This window comes from Mesocricetus auratus, unplaced genomic scaffold (genome assembly GCF_017639785.1).
Source record: "Mesocricetus auratus isolate SY011 unplaced genomic scaffold, BCM_Maur_2.0 Super-Scaffold_100004, whole genome shotgun sequence".
In the NCBI taxonomy this organism is placed as follows: domain Eukaryota; kingdom Metazoa; phylum Chordata; class Mammalia; order Rodentia; family Cricetidae; genus Mesocricetus; species Mesocricetus auratus.
This window is the reverse complement of record NW_024429189.1, coordinates 28,644,601-28,663,496: the sequence shown is the minus strand read 5'-3', so window position 1 is coordinate 28,663,496 and position 18,896 is coordinate 28,644,601. Positions and strand designations below refer to the sequence as shown.

Genomic DNA, 18,896 nt, shown 5'->3' with positions numbered 1-18,896 from the left:
AGGAAATCAGAGGACAGTAAGTGATAAAAGGTCCATAATGAAGAAAGGGGCCAGTAAAGGCCCATGGCGCTATAAATAAGAGTCAAGCTCAGCGCTGTGTCTCCTGACAGAGTATTCTCACCAGTGTAACCTTGGTACTTTGCAAGTGGAAAAAAAAATCCTCAAACTGGATAAAGGCTTTGAACACATCTACCTAGACAGGAAATCCAGGAGGAAGGGGCACACATCAAACTCACTTTGAGAAACACGCAGGGTTAGAGAACCCAGGCGGTATAAAAAGATACAGGCCACATGGAACTGGAGTTCTTTGATTAATAATGACACAGTAGGGAATGAAGGAAGGGCCCACAGACCTGCCTAAAATCTTCACACCACAAAATTCACGCACACCTCACCTTGAAAATGTGTGCCTTCAGGATGTGGTGGCCAAGCTCCATGGTCTGCTGGCGGTTCAGCTTGCTTTCCTGCCGAGAGAACATGAACGCCAGTAGAGCATGTCCGTTCCTAGGGCAAGAAATACAAAGGCTCATGACAAGAGATCCCATCCCAGCACACCACAGGCCCCGGGGTGAGGACATCACACTGCCCCCGAACTGTCATCTGGGGGCATCAGCATGAGTACACAGAACTCTCAGCCTCTTTACAAAGACGGCAAGTGATGTTTACTCTGCAGTATATATGTTTCTCTCACTGGCCGATGAATAAAACACTGTTTGGCCAATAGAGGTAGGAACATATGCGGGACTAGGAGACGAGGAGATTTCTGGGAAAGGGAGGCAGAGAGAGATCATGAGGAGAGAGACGCCACATAGACCACAAAGGAGTAATAGGCTTGGGCATTCTCCGGTAAGCCAAGACCATGTGGAAATACATAGATTAATAGAGATGGGTTAATAATTAAGAGAGAGCTATCCAGGGGCTGGAGAGATGGCTCAGCAGTTAAGAGCACTGATTGTTCTTCCAGAGGTCCTCAGTTCAATTCCGGCAACCACATGGTGGCTCACAACCACCTTGAAGGAGATCTGGTGCCCTCCACTGGCATGCAGGCAGAAGACTGTATATACAATAAATAAATAAAATATTAAAAGAGAGAGCTATCCAGTAAGAAGCCCCAGCCATTGGACAACCGTTTAATAATTAATATAGCATCCGCATGTTTCTTTGGGGCTGAAAAGAGGGTGGCGGGACCTGGCGGGACAAAAGAAACTCCAGCAACAGGCAGTCTACTTGACTCAGGAGCTTGGGCTTGTGGGAGAACAACACTGGGCACCTCCCTTCAGGGCTCTCTGCGACTGGAGAAGATACATATAACCACAATGGAATTCAGCCGGAAAACCACTGCAAAGAAGAGATCTGTGGGAGAAGGGAGGAAGCAGTGCCAACGAAACAATCCTACTTCCTCCCCTTTGCGTTTTGAGTTCCCCTTCCCTGTGGATTACACTGTCTCGAGATGTTCCCCACAAGACCCGCGTTTCCTGTGGTAGTGACTCCAAACTACTCACCTTCCCCTCTCCTCTCTGTCTCCTTACAGCCAGCAGCAGGGGACCCCTAGGATGCAGGATTCCAGCCTAGTAGCCTCCCCCCAAATCCTCATTTCCCTACACCTCTGTTGCTATCTCTAACCTCCTTCCCTGCAATTCTCCTCTACTTCCGGAAGCCCAGAGAGCTTTTCTCTCTCTGTGTCAAGCTCTCTCACCAAGTCACACCACGGCTCTTCACCAGTGATGCTCAATCTCCAACTACCAACACCTCTAACCATCACACAAAATCTGCCAAAAGTTGTGCACCCCCTGCGAGAAATGCTCACCACAATCTTGGAGGTGCCCTTGCAAAAACGGAAATCAAAACAGAAGACGCGTGAACAAAAAGGGCAAAGCGGAAGGCATGGCAGCCCCTGACTTCAAAATTTAGCACAAAGCTCTCGTTACCAAGACAGCACGGTAACGGCCAAAAGCACACAGACCTCTGGAGTACAACAGAGTCTCTGGGGGTGAATTCCCATTCTGGCACCCGACTGACTTCCAGCAAAGGTGATACATGAACTCGTCCTTTCCAATTAAGCAGAAGATTAAAGCTGACCTGACTCTCACCACTTTAAAACACGGCTCAGAAATAGACTGAACTGTTAAAGACTAAGAACTATGGACTAGAAGGGAAGCAGGAAATACTGCCGTCATGAGAATGAACAAGGACTGTCCTGAGGAAGACCTCAGAAGCACTGGAAACAGAAGCAAAAGAGGGAAGAAAGCACAGTTGATTTAACACAAAGCTTGTGTATTAGAGAGAAGACAAGGTGGGTAAAGTGTTCGCAAACACTTCTGACGGGGGGGGTGCTCTCCTCAGGTCCTGGTGACTGCGGCCTGTCTGTGGTTACTGTCCCCGCACTCAGCTCTGCCCTGTGCGGTGCTGCCACCTCTGTGCAGACTGCAGCAAGGGTCAACGATGACCACAGCCCAGCTACCACCAGCTGCCTACACCCTGGGAGTCTCCTGATGTGTTTTCGGCTCTACGAAGTCAACCGCAGCAGCCCATCTTCCTCCAAAGCGATCTTTCCCTGAAGAACTGTAACTTGGTGAGCGATGTCACAGCACACAAATGCTGTCCCTGGCCATTTGGCTTTAGTGGCCAACCTGTTATCCTAAACCAGGTTTGAAAGATAATAAAACCCAAGTCCAGCATCTCCTAAGAAAACAGCCGCGTTGGGGGGCTATAGGACTCCCGGGTACTCACTGGCCTCTCCATTTCCAGGCCCAAGCATCCAACCCGGGGCCCTACAGTTCTGAGGATGCAATCCAGCTGCTTGCCAGCCCCATAGCTAGAGTAGGAGGCAATCTCACTCAGAGAGCACCGGCTGAAGAAAGCAAAGATGCAGGCGGCACAGAAAGAAGGCTGGAGAATGGCCCTGTCCAGAGGCACCCGGAGTCTTCCATTTCTGACCTCTCACCCTATTTTGTACTAGGTGATGGTTGGTAAGCGGGCAGGCAGGCAAGCTTGTCTCCCCACCCGCCTGTGGTTTGACTTCTGTAAGAACTGCATCCTGCACTGGCCTTGTCTATAAGGAGACAGCTAAGCTGGATTACAGGCCTCCCCTCTGTCCCCCACATACCCGTGTTCCCTGGGATGAGATGCTAGATGGCCAAGGGTGGCCAGAGTCTAAGACCGAGCCCGGCCGTGGGCAAACATTCTACAGAAGCTTGCTATTCCCTAAAACAGACACATTTCCCACGTATGTCCTGCTACGATGGTGGGAGGAGTCAGATCAGTGAAATAATTAACAGCTTGGTAGCACCGCCCTGGCACCGCTCGGCTTCCCTTCCACCCAAATACACTAGACGTCCCGTGGTCCCAGAAATCAAAAGAAGGAAGCGTTTGTAAAAAAAAAAAAAAAGTATGGAAATTTTTTTCCACTCCCTAATGACCAAAGTGGGGACCCAAACAGTAAAACTGTACAGTACTTGGTACTCAAATTCCTCTGCGCGTCCACAGAAGCGCCTCCCGTACCTGGGCTCACACAGGAAGGCTGTGCTTTCCCCATCCGCTCTCCACACCAGCCACTCTCTGAAGGATGGGTGGCAGAACATGCGCGTTTTGTCTCTCCTCTTAATGAGGAAGCAGGAGAGGGCCTCCATCCGCTGCTGAAAGTCCTCCCAGGCCTGCTCGCCGTGGATGTGGCCAGCATTGATAGCCTGGAATATCTGCTCATCCGTCATGGGGTGGAGGGACGCGAGGGCCACGTTCAAGATGGGCAGGGCTCTGTCGAAGGCAGACTGCGTCATGAACTTCATGTTGCACTGCAGCAAGTAGAGCTCAGACAGAGACACGGGCACCACCTTGTAGCTGGCGCTCTTTATGACCAGGTGTCCCCGCTGGAAGAGGTCCAGCGTGAGCTTGAGGTACAAGTAGGAACCAAGGCTCCGCAGCACCAGGTGGCTGCTGACTTTGCCGATGAGGGCAGCGTCGGCCTTGCCGTTCAGGGAGATGTTGCTGAGGATGTCCTGGCTGTTGTGGACCCTGTGCTGGACGTATGCGTGCAGGTCACTGTGAATGTCTTTGTTGTCTGGGAAGTCGTCTAAGGAAAGCTTGACAAATGGCAGCGCACTGATGATTTCCTGGGAGAAAACAAAAACCCACAGTGTCACTTCACAGAGTCTCCCTTTTCGCTTTAAACCAGGCTCACCCAGTCTCTTTCAAGAAGGATTTTCGTGGATTACAGGGACTCGTTGTTTTGTATTAAAACATGTAATGGGATAAGGTACAGATAAAAAGCTTATGTGAAAGAAATCCTGATGCTAGATAAGATCGGCAAAGGCTTTTCCCAAAGCCCTCATCGAGGACTCTAAGCCAAATGAACAGAAGGAGGGGCCAAGTAGACGGTAGCAACCAGCCCACACCAACGGAGGGGCGGCAAGACCCTGCGGGTGACCCAATTCAGAACCATCCCTGAGTGGCTGGCTCTGAAATGAGGGTAAGCACTAACCCACACTGCACATCTAAGAACACAGCCAGACACAGAGATAAGAGGTACCCTCTCTGTATCAGATACTAGGGCTGTGTAACCCCACCAGGAAATATGAGACCTCCTGCCCAGCCTGTGTCCCTGAATAATATACAGCGAAAATCATCACCTGTTCCAGTACAGCATATACTCATTTTTAAATAATTTTAAGCAAATATTATTTCAAAAAATTATTTTATGAACATGATTGTCTTGTCTGCAAGTCTGTGTACCACATGTATGCCTGGCAGTTCTTAATCGTCAAGCCATCTCTCTAACCGCCGAGTGAACGGTTTGATGAATCCTAACTGAATGGTGTCATTGATTTTCCCGCTCCGTCATTTCAAAGATAATCATAGCCCTAACCCTAAGAGCAGACAGAAGAAAAATTTCTCACTAGTACTTCTGAAGCCCGCACCCTTTTCTATGCAGTAACTGTAAGAGGAAGGCAGTGAACTGTTATTTGCATTTTGTATGGACATTAACCAAGCCTCTGAACTTAGCCTCAGAGGAACACAGGACCCAGTTGAAGTTTTAACCTAGCTGCCAAATTATGCATCCTGAGGGAAACATGACAGAATAGTTCAAAGGTACATAAAATTAAACACGTCCTTTAAATTTAGGTTTAATTTCAGTTCTAATGAGGAAAAAAATTAGTATGATCACGCAGTTCTACAAAAGAAAACAAAACACTCACAATGAGCTGCCTCAAACCCCTGGAAACAGCTTTAAAGTCTAGTAGCATCACCTGGCTGGAGACCTCAGCCAGAGCACACGCCCACTATGGTAAGCCAGGCTTAGTCACGGCCATTTCAGAAGGAACCGGACAACTCACTGCTGATATGATTCTTGGCTGACTCCTTGATAATCCTTATTCCCATGGGACTCTCTGAAGTCCTGATATCGCTCTAACACTAGGCTAGGATCACTTGTCACTGTACACTTGGGGACTTGGAAAGAGAGAAATCTTTTGTCACCTGAAAATTTGCTCTCACAGTCACGATCAACTTCAGCCAGGTGGGGAATTTAGGAATAATTTTGGTAATAAATGAAGACAGCGTATCTCCGTAATCAGGCTTATGAAATTCAGCTTCATTCAAGCCATCTATCAAAATGATGTACTCCTCTTCTGGAATTTTCTGCTCTAAAAGATGAAATAATTTTTCCAAATTAAGAAATTATACATTTCTATAACACTGCACCACCCAGTGCATTTTAACACACAGCTTAAAGTGTTAGCAAAACCTAAAAAGGTTTACATATGGCAGAAGACATGTTTTCAAAGAAGCATATTTCCTATTAAATTTATAATGAAAAACAGAGCACCGAGCCAAAGGAAACCAATTCTTACAAAGCAGTTTTCGGAAATGTACTGCATTACAGACATTAGCAGAGTCTCAAGCCTACACAGTAGCAGTTAGTTCCACAAAAGCCACCATTACCTGAGTAGCCTGCAGACGAAAGAACTGACACACAGAGCCCAAGCCTGGAACAGACACCGGGTCCTCCACTGGAACTCCCCAGAGGACCGACTCCAGGAGAGGAGGGCCCCACCCTCCCCACACTACCACCGAGAGCTGTCTACCGGGTCACCCAGCGGTGAAAGTGCTGCTTTACAGATACACGGGGGCCGGGCCCTTCCCACAGCAGTGACAGCTTTCTGCCTTGCAGCACAGAGCAAACATTACACAGTGGTTTCCGACCCTCTTTCTAGCATCTTCCAGCAGAAGGCGCTTTGAGGTGGGTAACTCAAAAGGGAGGGGGGCAGAGGTTCGAAACCTTAAAGACCCGTAATGTCACTGACACTCCTAACCTGGAGACTATTCAGGGGCAAGGGGGAAAAATAAGAAAAAAAATAAATGGAAACTCCTAGAAGTGCTATTGGATTTAGATTTCAATTCATCTAAGCAGGGGCTGTGGGGAAGGGAGGAGAACATGCTGGAAGATTCCCAACAATCCACTGGTTCCCCGGCTGCCTGGGAGTGTAAGGTCTCCAGTGCGTAACAGTCTTCAGTGTGCGTTTTACAAGACTTGAGTGTGCGCATCACCTACATAGACTACAGCTATGCAGGGCACCAGAATGTGCATCCCTGAAAGGTGAAGGCCTGCCAGTGTGAAACAATGAAGTAAGTTCAGGTAGTCCCCCACCCGGCCTTGGAGCTTACACCCGGGAAAAGGGAAGAGTGCTCCAGCAGCCGGAGAACTGGAGAAGTCTAGGTTCCAAAGCTTACTAACTACGTGTAGCTAGCATTAGTTGCCCCATGTATTTATCTTCCCAGTTTCCTGCCTCTGAAAGGCCAAGCTATCTCCTGTTTTATTTTGGTGTCTTGCTTTGTTGAGGACCCTATGGAAGGTGGTGTTTTGAGGTCCCTTGTCCAGTGTGTATCCTCCACCCCACCCCCGCTCCGCTACCATGCACTGCAGGCATTAATAAGCCCTGTTATCTGTCTACTCTTGGCTCATTTCATAAACCGAGTACCAGACCCTTGAGGACAGAAAGTCTTCCTCTTTACTCTGTTTACACGGCTTCCTTAGAACTGCTCGGTTGTCCCTTTCACCCACAACAGTGACATTCCATCAAAACTACATCACGGTGGCAACAGATGCATGCCGACTCATCAACAGCCTCCCTGCCACCCCAGGACTAAGCTGACCACCCCCCCTCTGAGGACCGCCTGGGTATCAGCCCGCGCTGGGCATCAGCCCTGAGGCTTTAGTACCGTTTCTTAGGCTTGTTAGTGGCTCCAGCACGCCCCTCTTGAAAGCAGCCACAGGGTCCTGCACGCAGGAGCGGAGGCTCAGCATGCTCTGCAGTTGGGGCTCCTTGATCAGAAGGTCTCTGTAGGCAGCCAGCTGGTGGGACCGGCACAGCAGAGCCGCAATGCTGTGCACAAACTCGGGCACCAGGCACGTGTAAGTGTTGTCAGCCTGGCAATAATGGTAGGCCACCACCTGCGGAGAAGCAGAGACACTGGCATCATCCCACCCTCTCCACAGCTCTCTCCCAGGACTTCAAACAGAAACGCAACTATGACTTTTCCTGAGATAAGACACTGTGTGTCTGCTCCCCAAGACAGAGTTCACCGACTAGCTACATATCTATTCTGTTCTTCACTGGTGTGATTTGCTAATTCTCAGTGGACCATTAATTGCAGCCACAAATCCACCTCCATTAACACAAAAATTAGCACAACTGTACTCTGTATTGAATGTGGATTAGTAAAAGTCGTTTCTAAAACCTAATGCCTAGTCTGGTTTGGAGAACTTCCAAGAAGGCGTGCTCCCGACGCTGCCATCTGCACCGAAATTCTGTTCTCAAGATCAGTAGCACCTCGAGGGGACCTTGTGCTCATCCAAACAAACAAACAAACAAACAAACAAACAAACAAACAAATAAATAAATCACAGGATCAAGTTGATGGCTATGAACCCAACCTATAAAATCACAGCTGCTTCTCCCTCCCCACACCCTCCCTTCTTCAAGGGATGCTACAGAGACATTCAAAAGGGACAGCCGGGAAATTACCAGCTATCTGCTCATCACGTGAAGGGGCACAAGGGGAGAGACAGGGAGGAGCTGCCTCGAGTCTGCAAGGCTGAGGGGCTTCCTTTGTTAGTGTTAGGACAGAGTCACAGAAGCAGGTTGTCTGTAAGATACTCCCCCCAAAACTGCCCAAACGAAGTGCCAGTGGCAGAGCTCTTGGGACCAGGAGGTATGCTTTTGCAGAAATGGAAACCTTACTGCTTTGCAAATGAGGATGAAAGCAAGAACGAGAGTGTGAGGGAAGGAAGGCAGAAAGGGCAGCGTGTTTGTGCAAGGCACACCGTGCTTTCTAGAGTCTGCACCCTCCTACTCAGCCCTGTAGCTCCTGCAGTAGGAGGCCTAGACCACTGGCCCTGGCATACCCTAGATGCCATGGATGCAGCACAAACTGTCAGGATAACAAGACAATTCAGGATCTTGCGCAAGATCCCGCACTGGCAGATAAACGCAAGAGTACATACGATGCAGCTTTTCTTGGGGCAACATAGAACAACCATGACTTCCAGGTTAGAGTAAATCTGTCATTAGCTCTTAGAGAAATGCTCCCTGGCTTTCAACTCCTACGCAGACACAGATTACAGGAATCTATATGAGGACCCCCCAAACATGTGCAAACCATTACAAGATAGCCAAACAATGTCTTGAAATGTTTGACAAAAGCATTTTGATAACCCAATGCAGGCCATGAATCCATCGGGAACCAAGGGTAGTTGTTAAAATCTGAATAAAGTTAATTTCAACCACAGGACAGGCAATAGGACATAAGCTAAATAGAGTTCAGTAACCCCTTTGCTTCTGTGCCCCGTGTGGTTATGTGTGTGTGCATATAACACTAGATCTCTTGCTGTGGGTAACAATTAGAATGCTTGAGAAACCACTGTAGCTAAGTGTGGCTTTGAGACCGATGTGGTCATCCCAGATCATCCCTTCGAGGCTACATCAGTGGTCATATGCAGGGTTCACCGTGCCACAAGCAGCTGCCTTCTGGGGGGCAGGTGAGAGTGGGGGGTGAGAGAGGGCTGGGCTGAGTGACGTTCCTCCCGTCCATCTGCACACCTCACAATGTGCCCTCTGAAGGTATGCCTCGTCACCACCATCTCTGACGGTTTTCCAGCTTCATCACGCCCTCCACTGCTGCCCATGAAGACAGAAGCAGCTCACCAAGGCAAGAAAGGCAACCGCCTGCGTGCAGGGAGGTGCCCCATGAGCCAGGGTCAGGCACAGAGAAGACGGAAGAGTTCAGAGAGCCCTTGGTGATCATGCGTTGAGAGAAAAAAGTCAGCCAAAGTTCTTCTGCAACCTCCTCAGAATCCCCTGATGGAGGATGCTGAGACCCACCGGCCCCGGGCAACAGGGTCCAGGCAGAAGCAGTGGTAACAGCTTCCTTCTCATCCCCCACTCACGCAGCAAAGGAAAGGGCGTGTGCTTGTCAGGATGGACGTTGGGTGAGTGCTCGTGACTTCTGCTGCTGCCTTCAACTCTGTGAACGTGGCTCAGATGGATATAAACCCACTGCTGTGGTCTTTGGGGTTTATTCTCATTAAAATTCTTTATTTGGAATACTCGATCATATTTTAACAAAAGCTACAATACACTCCAGCACCAAGCAGTTGTTTCTGTTTTAAAATCCCTTCTCAAACTCATTTATCAAGGCCAAGCCAGCAACTCTGCACTGGAAGACTCTGGGGAACAAGAGCAGGTTACCTTAGAAGCGAGGTATTTCACCGCATCCTCCCTCGGTCTCTGGTTTTCAGCAGTACCGGGCCCAGCAGGTGTTTTGGCCACACTGAGAGCACTTGTGGAAGAACTTGGTGAAAGTAACGGCATGAAAGGGAGGTCCTGGGTGGGATCTGATGCTGGAGAGAGAGCCACCCAATCGTAACATCAGCATGTGGTCTAACGAGTGTGGGATACACTTCTGAATTAGTCCCAGACAAACCTGAATAGCAATGAGCAAACGTGCATCGAAATTGAGGGGGCTCAAATGAGCACACTAGCTCCCACACTATCCCCTCCCCGGAGGGCTGCCTTCCTAGTCACATTTCTCCCGCTTAAAAAAAAAAAAAAAGGCTGCAGGGCAGGGGTGGCATAGCTGACATTAGTCCCAGCATCTGGGAGGCAGACTCCAGCAGATCTCCGAGTAGGAGGCCAGCTTGGTTTACAGAGTGAGTTCTAAGATGGACAGGGATATACCCTGTCTAGAAAAACAACACTAAAACCTCACATGACTCTTTTTCTTGTTCATATTTCAAGACAACTTTCTTTGTTAAAAGATTCACGGCACATGAAACAGTCAGGGAAGCCAGCCATGGTGGTGTGTGCCTGTATCTCAGCACTTGGGGTAGAGACCGAGGAAAGAGGACCTCAAGCTTGAAGGCAGACTGGGAAGCAGGGTCCCTGTTTACTCACATACACACACAGACACAGACACACTCACACACACACACACACACACACACACACACACACACCAAAAAAGAAAAAAAAAACAAGCAAATTAGACTCTATCTGCCTTGTTCTTCCAGTAGCCCAGTCACTTTAAGAACAAAACTTCACCAGGTCACTCAATCAAAGCCCTCCGTAGTAACACATGCACGCAAAACCTTTGTGGAAAGAGGAAGACAGGGGTTCCGGGTTAGGGGGACACAAGAAGGCTGGCATCAGTCCAGACTGTAGCTAATACACCATACGATGATGGGATACCCTTTCTCTCCCCCCCCCTCAAAGAAAAAAAAGAGCACCAAAAAAAAAAAGCTAAAATAAAACACTTATCACACTGTGACAGTTAAAGTATTCAGATAGTTCACTTAACCTATGAACTGAGAACTGATAAAGTAGCTAGAAAACTTATAGAAAACAGGTAATCCCTGTCTATTCAAGCAGCAGCTCCCCCCATCTATCTATCGCATATTACTATAATAAACTAGACAAGTAGCAACCACCAACATACTTTTAGGTGACGAACCGGGGCTGCTGGACGCAATCTGCCTCATGCGGCTTCCATGACAGCTTAGTGCCACCAACTTGGAAATGATGGCTGTCTTCCCAAATCCCACATTTCCCACGATCACTGCTCCTCTGTTTTCTGCCAGGTCTGGGTTCCTCAAATTTTCTTCTATCTGGTGAAAGAGCCAGTCCCTTCCCACAAACACAGAGTCAGTGGTGATGCTTGGCACTTCAAACAGCAGGGGCTTCAACAAGATGTCCTGGGGCTTGTAGGGAGCAAATCGTGCTTTAAAACAAACAAACAAGCATTGATATGGAGAATGCAGTATAACTTAATATAAGAAGAAACAACATGTCTAACTTGGTTCTATAAATTTGTCTATAAATAACACTTTATTCATGATTATCCTGTTTGTCCCCCTAAAGTATCCCGTTAAAATGACTCCCTGGCCCTTTCACACTTCTGAGTTATTTTCAAACATACAGAGGAAGCAAAGAGGAGCTCCAATCATGCCTGGCTGGTTTATCTGAAAGCATATGGAAGGCTTCTACCCCTGCCCAGCTAAAATGCAAACACAGTTTTCCAAATCCAAGGGCATAGTTCTCATCTGCGTGCAAAAGTGCTTTGCCCATGGGACAGGTAGGGTCCCTGACCACACAGCTGGGCATTACAGCCAGCCAAAGGATGTAGCTGATACGGCTGAAGGAATTGAAACAAAGCAGATGCTTTGTGAGTGGCAGCTATCTCCCATCCCAGAAGTAATTTAACCACATGCTTTCCAGAAGCCCCAGTGTCCTTAAAGCTGGCTCGCAGCAGACCTCTGAGATACTACTTAAAGGAAGGGTCCCATCACACTCCCAACACAGTCTGAATGCCGGTCACCAGACATTCGGTGTTTAGTGGGCAAGCTCGTCACGGTGACACGGGATGCAAAGATAAATACCTTTAACTTCCTGTGTCCTACCTCCAGCCGTATTGTGCCAGGGCAATCTAATTGACGTCCGGAGAGGAGCATTTCTCTGCCCATCTAAGTAACTCAGGTCTTCCAATTTGGTAGAACTTGTCGCTGCAGTATGAAAGCAAAACCGAGTTTAAGGCCACGCCTAGACTGCTGTGAGTTATAAATGACTAATTACTAAGCAGTTCAACATGCAACAAAATTCACCTCAGGATAATTATCTTCGCCAGCTTATGTTTCCAGCAGTACAGTTAACCTGGAAAGTTGAAACGATTAAACGGTACTCGTTCTTAATGTTACACTGGTTGCCAGAATTTGCCATTATTCCTCGAAAGAAACCAACCTCACTATATTTTTTTTAAATAAAAAACAAACTTGTCGCTGAGTGTCACACAGTGGACTTGAGTACTTACTGCTAACACATGGCATGAGCTATTTCTCTGCAGCTCTTGGGAGCTCTGTGCTGTTTGGAACTCTAACCTTCTTAATTAAATAAGCAGATTCCACATGTACAATTCCACAGCACGTGAACAGGAAAAGCTAGCTCCTTGCAGTAAAATTTCAGCACTCGCGAGACAGAAGTAGGTGCTTCACTAAGAGCTCCCGGACAGCAGGATCTACACAGAGTTTGGGAAGAGGCAAAGCTACAAATCGAGACCTTGTCTCAAAAACAAAACAAACAAAAACAAGACTCAAAATGTGTGTGTGTGTATGGATGGATGAATCAGATACTTTAATGTACTATCATGTTTATTTCTGACCAAGACAGAAGGGTTCACAGCATATAGGTACCTGTTAAAAAGCATTAAGGCTAATTTACATGTATGCATAAGTAGTAATTCTAGGATGAGTTACATTACAAGGGTTAAATCTTTTGATATGCTTAACCTGGATGAAAGGTTTAGAAGTCAACTTGGACAATCAGTACTCTGAAAAAACCCTCTGCTACCTCACAGGCTGTTACTAGCATCTAGCTACCCGGGACATCATCTATCCTGAGCCTTTCAATCCAAGCCTTTTGATGCCCAGAGTAACATCTGTCCCGAGCCTTTGAAAGACGTCTATCTCCAGTCTTGCAAAGCTCCCTTCATGTTCCTGGTTTTTTTGTTTGTTTGTGTTTTTTTTGTAGTCCACATCACTTTTCATTCTTTCATTCAACAAGCACCAAAGGTTGAGAGCCCGACTCAGAGATGTCCAGTGCCCTTTCGCGTGTCCTCCAAGTACAGCCAAGCAAATGCTCAGTGTCCTTCCCAGGCAGCAAAACCGTTTCTGCATCTCACTGGTCTGTACCCACTGCCTCATTACAAACTGTGCACATTCAAGCAAATGTTCTGCTCACGGTCAGAGCATGGGGAGAGGGGCTGAGACAGGGTTTCTCTCTGTGTAACCACCCTGGCTGTCCTGGAACTCACTCTGTGGACAAGGCTGGCCTCAAACTCACAGAGATCCGCCTGCCTCTGTCTGAAAATTATTAGACAGGACTCTGCACAATGTTCGGCAGGTTAACCCAACACCTCAAGTTTCTCCACAGACCTTACAGAGGGAAACTTCATACTGTGGCTACAAGACCACCCCTCGCCCTCTAGGCTCCCTACAGAAACACAACTAGAAACCTAATCCCTGGTTTCATGTCCGAGGTCTGGGATTCTAGCTCCTCTGTTCAGCACGCTTCATGGTGAACGAAACCACTGTGGCTCGAGCAGAAGGCTCATCACAGTCAGTCCATAACTCACTTCAGAGCCAGGGCTCTGGTCCTGACTAATACAAAGACACATTGAGTTTCAAAGGGCTTCTGTTTCCCCTTTCCCTGGTCCCTTAGCACAAGACATTCGCTTTGTAATTTTGTAACAACCGAAAAGACTAAAAAAATATATGACTATAAAAGGCATTCACATCAAAGAACTGGGGAGGCGGAGGGGAGAGAAAGCCCTCGTGTGATGTGGATACAGGGTGTAGGGAGATTTCAAGTGTCTCTGTTTTCAGCTTACCAGCTCTCAGTCTGCGGCAGGGCGAGCAACGCCACTGCACACGGCTGAGTCTCCACGTCAACCACAGCTAAGAGCTGGCATGGGGCACATGCAAGGATCCAGCACCCGTGCGGCTGAGGCAAGGGACCATTAAACACTGTCAGACTGGGGCTACAAGGCGAGACTGTTTCAGACAGTAAACACCCGCGATTGCAATTAAGCTCAGCTAAGAAGCTCCAGCTGCAACACTCTGACTGATCTCTACTTCTTGAAGCCACCAGGACACCTGAGATCAGGAACAGTGAGGCCTCAGTTGCTCAGCAATGCGCTCAGGCACTCCCCTCCAAGTGATGACACAATTCTGTCCTCTTCCACAGATTCCCAGACAGCATTAGCACCTAGAGCCAGACTCACATTAGCCTACACAACGAACATCTGAAATGCTTAATTAAAACAAACAACTAACAAACAAAAAACCCACACCACTCTGGGCCGAGGAAAATCAGAGGTCAAACACTCTCTCGCTGCAGAAAACCCACTGCTAACATTTCTGTGGCTAAGTCGTGCACTAGGTGCGTGGGAACCCATGCATGCATGCATGCATACACTGTGCTTTAAGCAGAGTGGGGATCTCATTTCAACATGCTGTAGGAACTGCTGGGGGTGAGAGTTTTCTCCTAAGCTAGATAAACAACAAACGTGAGCTGACGCCCTAAGTTGTGGACTAACCTAGCCAAGGTAAATGCCAGTAAGTCCTGGGCAGTCACCAGTCAGTATTTCAAGAGAAGTGGGATTCCGTTTGGCAACTGTGGTTCCCTGGAGAATTAAACACAGTGGTCTGTGATCCTCTCGGAAAGCGTTTCAACAGATCAGACAAGCAGTCAAACACAGAAAACCCCACAGGCTGGAGAGAAAGCTCAGCAGTAGGGAAGACCAAGGTTCAGTTCCCAGCACCCACCTGGCAACTCACAACTGTTTGTAACTCCGTGCACACTTGGTACACACATGGTGCACACATACCTACATGTAAGCCAAACACCCCCCCACACACAAACAGTATAAAAGCCAACCAGCCAAGACACAATTCTAAAGTCTTTGAACCCCACTTTTAGTGAGAGAAAGAAGGTTCATGGCATTCCTTCTGATGTGATATGAAACCTCTCAAATTAACCCAACTCTAAAAAAAATACCTTTACAATCTCTGATCCTAGCCAACTTATTTTTAAGTCTTTGATTAAAAAACAAAAAAACTTTTTATTTCTTTTAAGCTCCTTGGTTCTCTACACTTCTCTTCAGAAAGCTGAATTACGGGATGTCTGGTAATCTCAGGGACTACCTGTCCCTTTACCTCAGGCCCAGGTCCCAAGTGGACAGCTGTCAATGGAGGCCTGTCTTTAACCTACAGGCTAGCTTTCCCACCAAGTAGCACTTTGTGTTTACATGGATGATAACATGCAAATACTTTCCGAAGATTTACCTCATGGCCCATCACATTTGGTTTCAATCCTAACTTCCCTGTCTGCAGCCTGAATCTACAAGATAAACAAAGGCGAACACAGTCCACACGACTGACCATTATTCTTTCCCATCAACCTTGACACGTGTTTGCCATTCCCTCAGCTGAGGTTCTGTTTTGGTGGCAGGGAGGCAAGCGTGAAGAAGCTACCAGACTCCTCACCGGTTAACAAGGACACAAGGCAGGACAGCTGCCTGCATCTCTTCTGACTGTGCATTTGGCTTGCAGCAACAATTCAGGAGGTAAATGAGCAAGGCCATTAGGCCACAGAGCCCCCCAGAACCCAGAGGTAGAAGCCAACTGCTCCTAAGGAGGTCTAGCTCAAGGGCACACACAGAAGGTACCAGGTGACTGCAGCAGAAACCAGACCCCTTTGCTCCGGAATCCAGGCAGTCTGGAAAAATTCAGCTCACACCCACTGTCACTTCACACAGCCAGAGACATCCAGAGAGTTTCTAGCAGGACAGACTGCCCCCAACTGAGGGCTGTTAACACCGTTAAAACTACTACATTAATGAGTTTCCTAATTTTAAACAGGATGGGCTACCCTGAATATGTGTGTTATTTTGTTGAGGAAACTAAAGCTGTCAAATTCTTGGAGACTACAAGTGATCCATTCATTGTAACTAGGTAACTAACAGCCTAAAGCATCTTGAGTGCCTCCCATTATGTTCCAGGGGTGGGCCGGTGGGGGGGGGGATAGACAGGGGAGCTTTTGGAAGAATCATCAGTCAATACACATAATGCTCTCTAGTACTTCTCCTGGCAGACGGGCCAAATCCCTCTTCTGGAACAAGGCCACTTTGCTTCCTTTGAAAGTGAATTAGAGTTGTACCTCACAACTTTTCCATTAAGGCCATTTATTTACCAGCTGCTTCAGAGTTCCATCATTAAAAAAAATCCAACAGCAGCCAGAATGACCTAGCACATACCGAAGGAACAACATAAATTGCAGGAAGATTCTTTGATGTACAGAGAGTCACTATGGTGGTGAGGGGGACACTTTTCAGCACTGTGCTGGTAACTAAGAATTGCCTCAACAAGTACCTCTTACGAATTCAGCCTAAGAGCACAAATACAGAGAGGAAAGACCTTCAAAAGGCAGAGCGGAGCCCCTCCCCGCACCTCCCATATTCCTTGTTTGAAGATGGCCACTGACCCACCCAGCCACCAGCTAGTGCCACCATGTGTGTGCGTGGCTCTATCATCTCTAATGCATGCCGCCATGTGTGTGCGTGGCTCTCTCTCTCTAATGCATGCCGCCATGTGTGTGTGTGTGTGTGTGTGTGTGTGTGTGTGCGTGGCTCTATCATCTCTAATGCATGCTGCCATGTGTGTGTGTGTGGCTCTATCATCTCTAATGCATGCTGCCATGTGTGTGCATGGCTCTATCTCTAATGCATGCTGCCATGTGTGTGCATGGTTCTCTCTCTAATGCATGCTGCCATGTGTGTGCGTGGCTCTATCATCTCTAATGCATGCTGCCATGTGTGTGTGCATGGCTCTATCATCTCTAATGCATGCTGCCATGTGTGTGCATGGCTCTCTCTCTCTAATGCATGCTGCCATGTGTGTGCGTGGCTCTCTCTCTCTAATGCATGCTGCCATGTGTGTGCGTGGCTCTCTCTCTAATGCATGCTGCCATGTGTGTGTGCATGGCTCTATCATCTCTAATGCATGCTGCCATGTGTGTGTGTGGCTGTCTCTAGCTGAAGGCTGCTCTCACTCCACTGCACATGCCTTCAGCTGTGCACTCCATTGCAGATGAACCGTACAGAAGCATTTGACCTCCCACTACGATGGGCTTCAACACAAAGTTTTAAAGTTGAATTAGGAATCCTTTGAGCTGGGCTCCACCCTAAATAAAATTTGCCCCAAGGGCAAAGTTTCTGAACTTTATCACCTCACCTACAAAAGAGCCAACATTACATATCACAAACTTAGATTCAGAGTAAAGGGACCACTAAAGGAAAGATCCCATTGCTGGCTTGTGTCTGGATCGATTTTAGGGGTAAATAAAGGGAACCCAGGATCCTGAGGCTTGGGGAGACAGGCCCAGGTCTTACCTGCAACTGAGTTGGGCCGTGGCATTATTAGCGAGCTGGAGCTCTGAGAATAAGGGATCGGACCATCTCCAGCTGAGGGTTCCGCCTTGGGCAGCTCGCTCTCCGCTGACCCAGTGGTCTCCTCTTCTGCCACTGGGGAGCAGTTATCTGCCCTCCGGTCATGAAGCAGTCCCTTCTGAACCCCTAACCTTAGGCTCCCATCTTTATTCCATTCCAAACTGGAGCCACTCCGGTCATCGTTTTCCGATGAACTTGTAATTGTGGCTGAAATGAGAAATCAAAATACTTTGAAAACACTTTGAAGGTTAGGCACAGCTGACGCGGCCGCGAGTTAACACACACACATACCCCTCCCCAGGACCAATGGAAAGTTTTCTGGTCAACGCAGATTTTTATCAAAGTATGTTTCACACAATGTATTTTGGTAAATTAAAAGAACGTTGCTTATCAGGGGAAATAAACTGCTAAATCACTCTACAGGAAAGGGGAAAAAAACTGATAGGAAGATAATGAAAAGGCTGCCTGAAAGTGTCTGAGACTTAAGAGTGAATCCATATAATTTGGAGATAATGAATCTTTCCTTCAACCAAGATGAATTGCTCACATCTCATTAAATTCCTCTGAATCTTTAAATATCCTATCCAAACAAACATTTGCTGGGGGAGAAGCAGGACATGGAAACAAAGATGCAATTTAAAGTTAAGAGAAGCTGATTAAAACTAAGCACTCTAGTGTCTATTCAGCACAGTCTAGAGAGATCAACGTGCCTTATCCCTTTTGCAACACAGGATGGAAAAATCGGTGTGACCAGTACAGGGAAAGAACCAGTATGGGAAGGTCTGCTCTGGTTTTAGAATTAAAATTTAACGTTTATGAAAACAAACCAGCACCCAGCCCTCCCCACCCCCCCACCCCAGAAGGGAAAAAAAACCAACTTAAAAGCATCCTGGCAAAAACGCAGAGGAATACAGGAAAGTGAAGCCCAGTACTCAGTACTCACCCTACATAGCTACTACAGGCAGACGTCCTAATTTTCAGACTGCCCAAGCAGTACGCAATCCCCGGTAACCACAGGTCACCCGGCCACTGGGGCTGCCCCAACTGTCCTTGAGGACAGGAACCATGCCCACTAATGCTCTGCTTGGGTCCCAGCAGCCCAGGCCTCTGAGCAGCACCCTGGCAAATGGGAGCGAGCTGGCCAGAGTGCACTCCGCCCGTAGCTGCCCGGAGGCAGCAGCTTTATCCACACGGTGAAGAGCACACAGTATCGGCAACCGGGGAATGAGCTCAGTCACTTATCCAGGACCAAAAGGACTGACTGAATGGTTTAAGTTTTGAAATGTTCTTGAAGGTTTCGAAGATCGCTGCGGCCACAGGACACCTTGCCACAATCCTACAACTGC

The 18,896-nt window shown here is 47.8% G+C and overlaps 1 protein-coding gene across 9 annotated transcripts in view; it reads right to left on the bottom strand.

Moving 5' to 3' along the window:
* The window catches only part of Tanc1 (tetratricopeptide repeat, ankyrin repeat and coiled-coil containing 1), a 189,412-nt gene that overhangs the window by 37,625 nt on the left and 132,891 nt on the right, over nt 1-18,896 (bottom strand). For 7 of the 9 annotated variants that reach the window (XM_021226566.2, XM_013112615.3, XM_040745399.1 and 4 more), the window contains 8 exons: nt 17,494-17,757; nt 11,930-12,052; nt 10,990-11,271; nt 9,744-9,895; nt 7,216-7,447; nt 5,473-5,639; nt 3,502-4,109; nt 396-504 (listed from right to left, as the gene is read on the bottom strand). In XM_021226566.2, the coding sequence (XP_021082225.1) occupies nt 396-504; nt 3,502-4,109; nt 5,473-5,639; nt 7,216-7,447; nt 9,744-9,895; nt 10,990-11,271; nt 11,930-12,052; nt 17,494-17,757 (1,937 nt within the window). The remainder of the gene's footprint in view (nt 1-395; nt 505-3,501; nt 4,110-5,472; nt 5,640-7,215; nt 7,448-9,743; nt 9,896-10,989; nt 11,272-11,929; nt 12,053-17,493; nt 17,758-18,896) is intronic. The other 2 variants (XM_021226573.2, XM_013112616.3) reach the window with 1 other exon arrangement.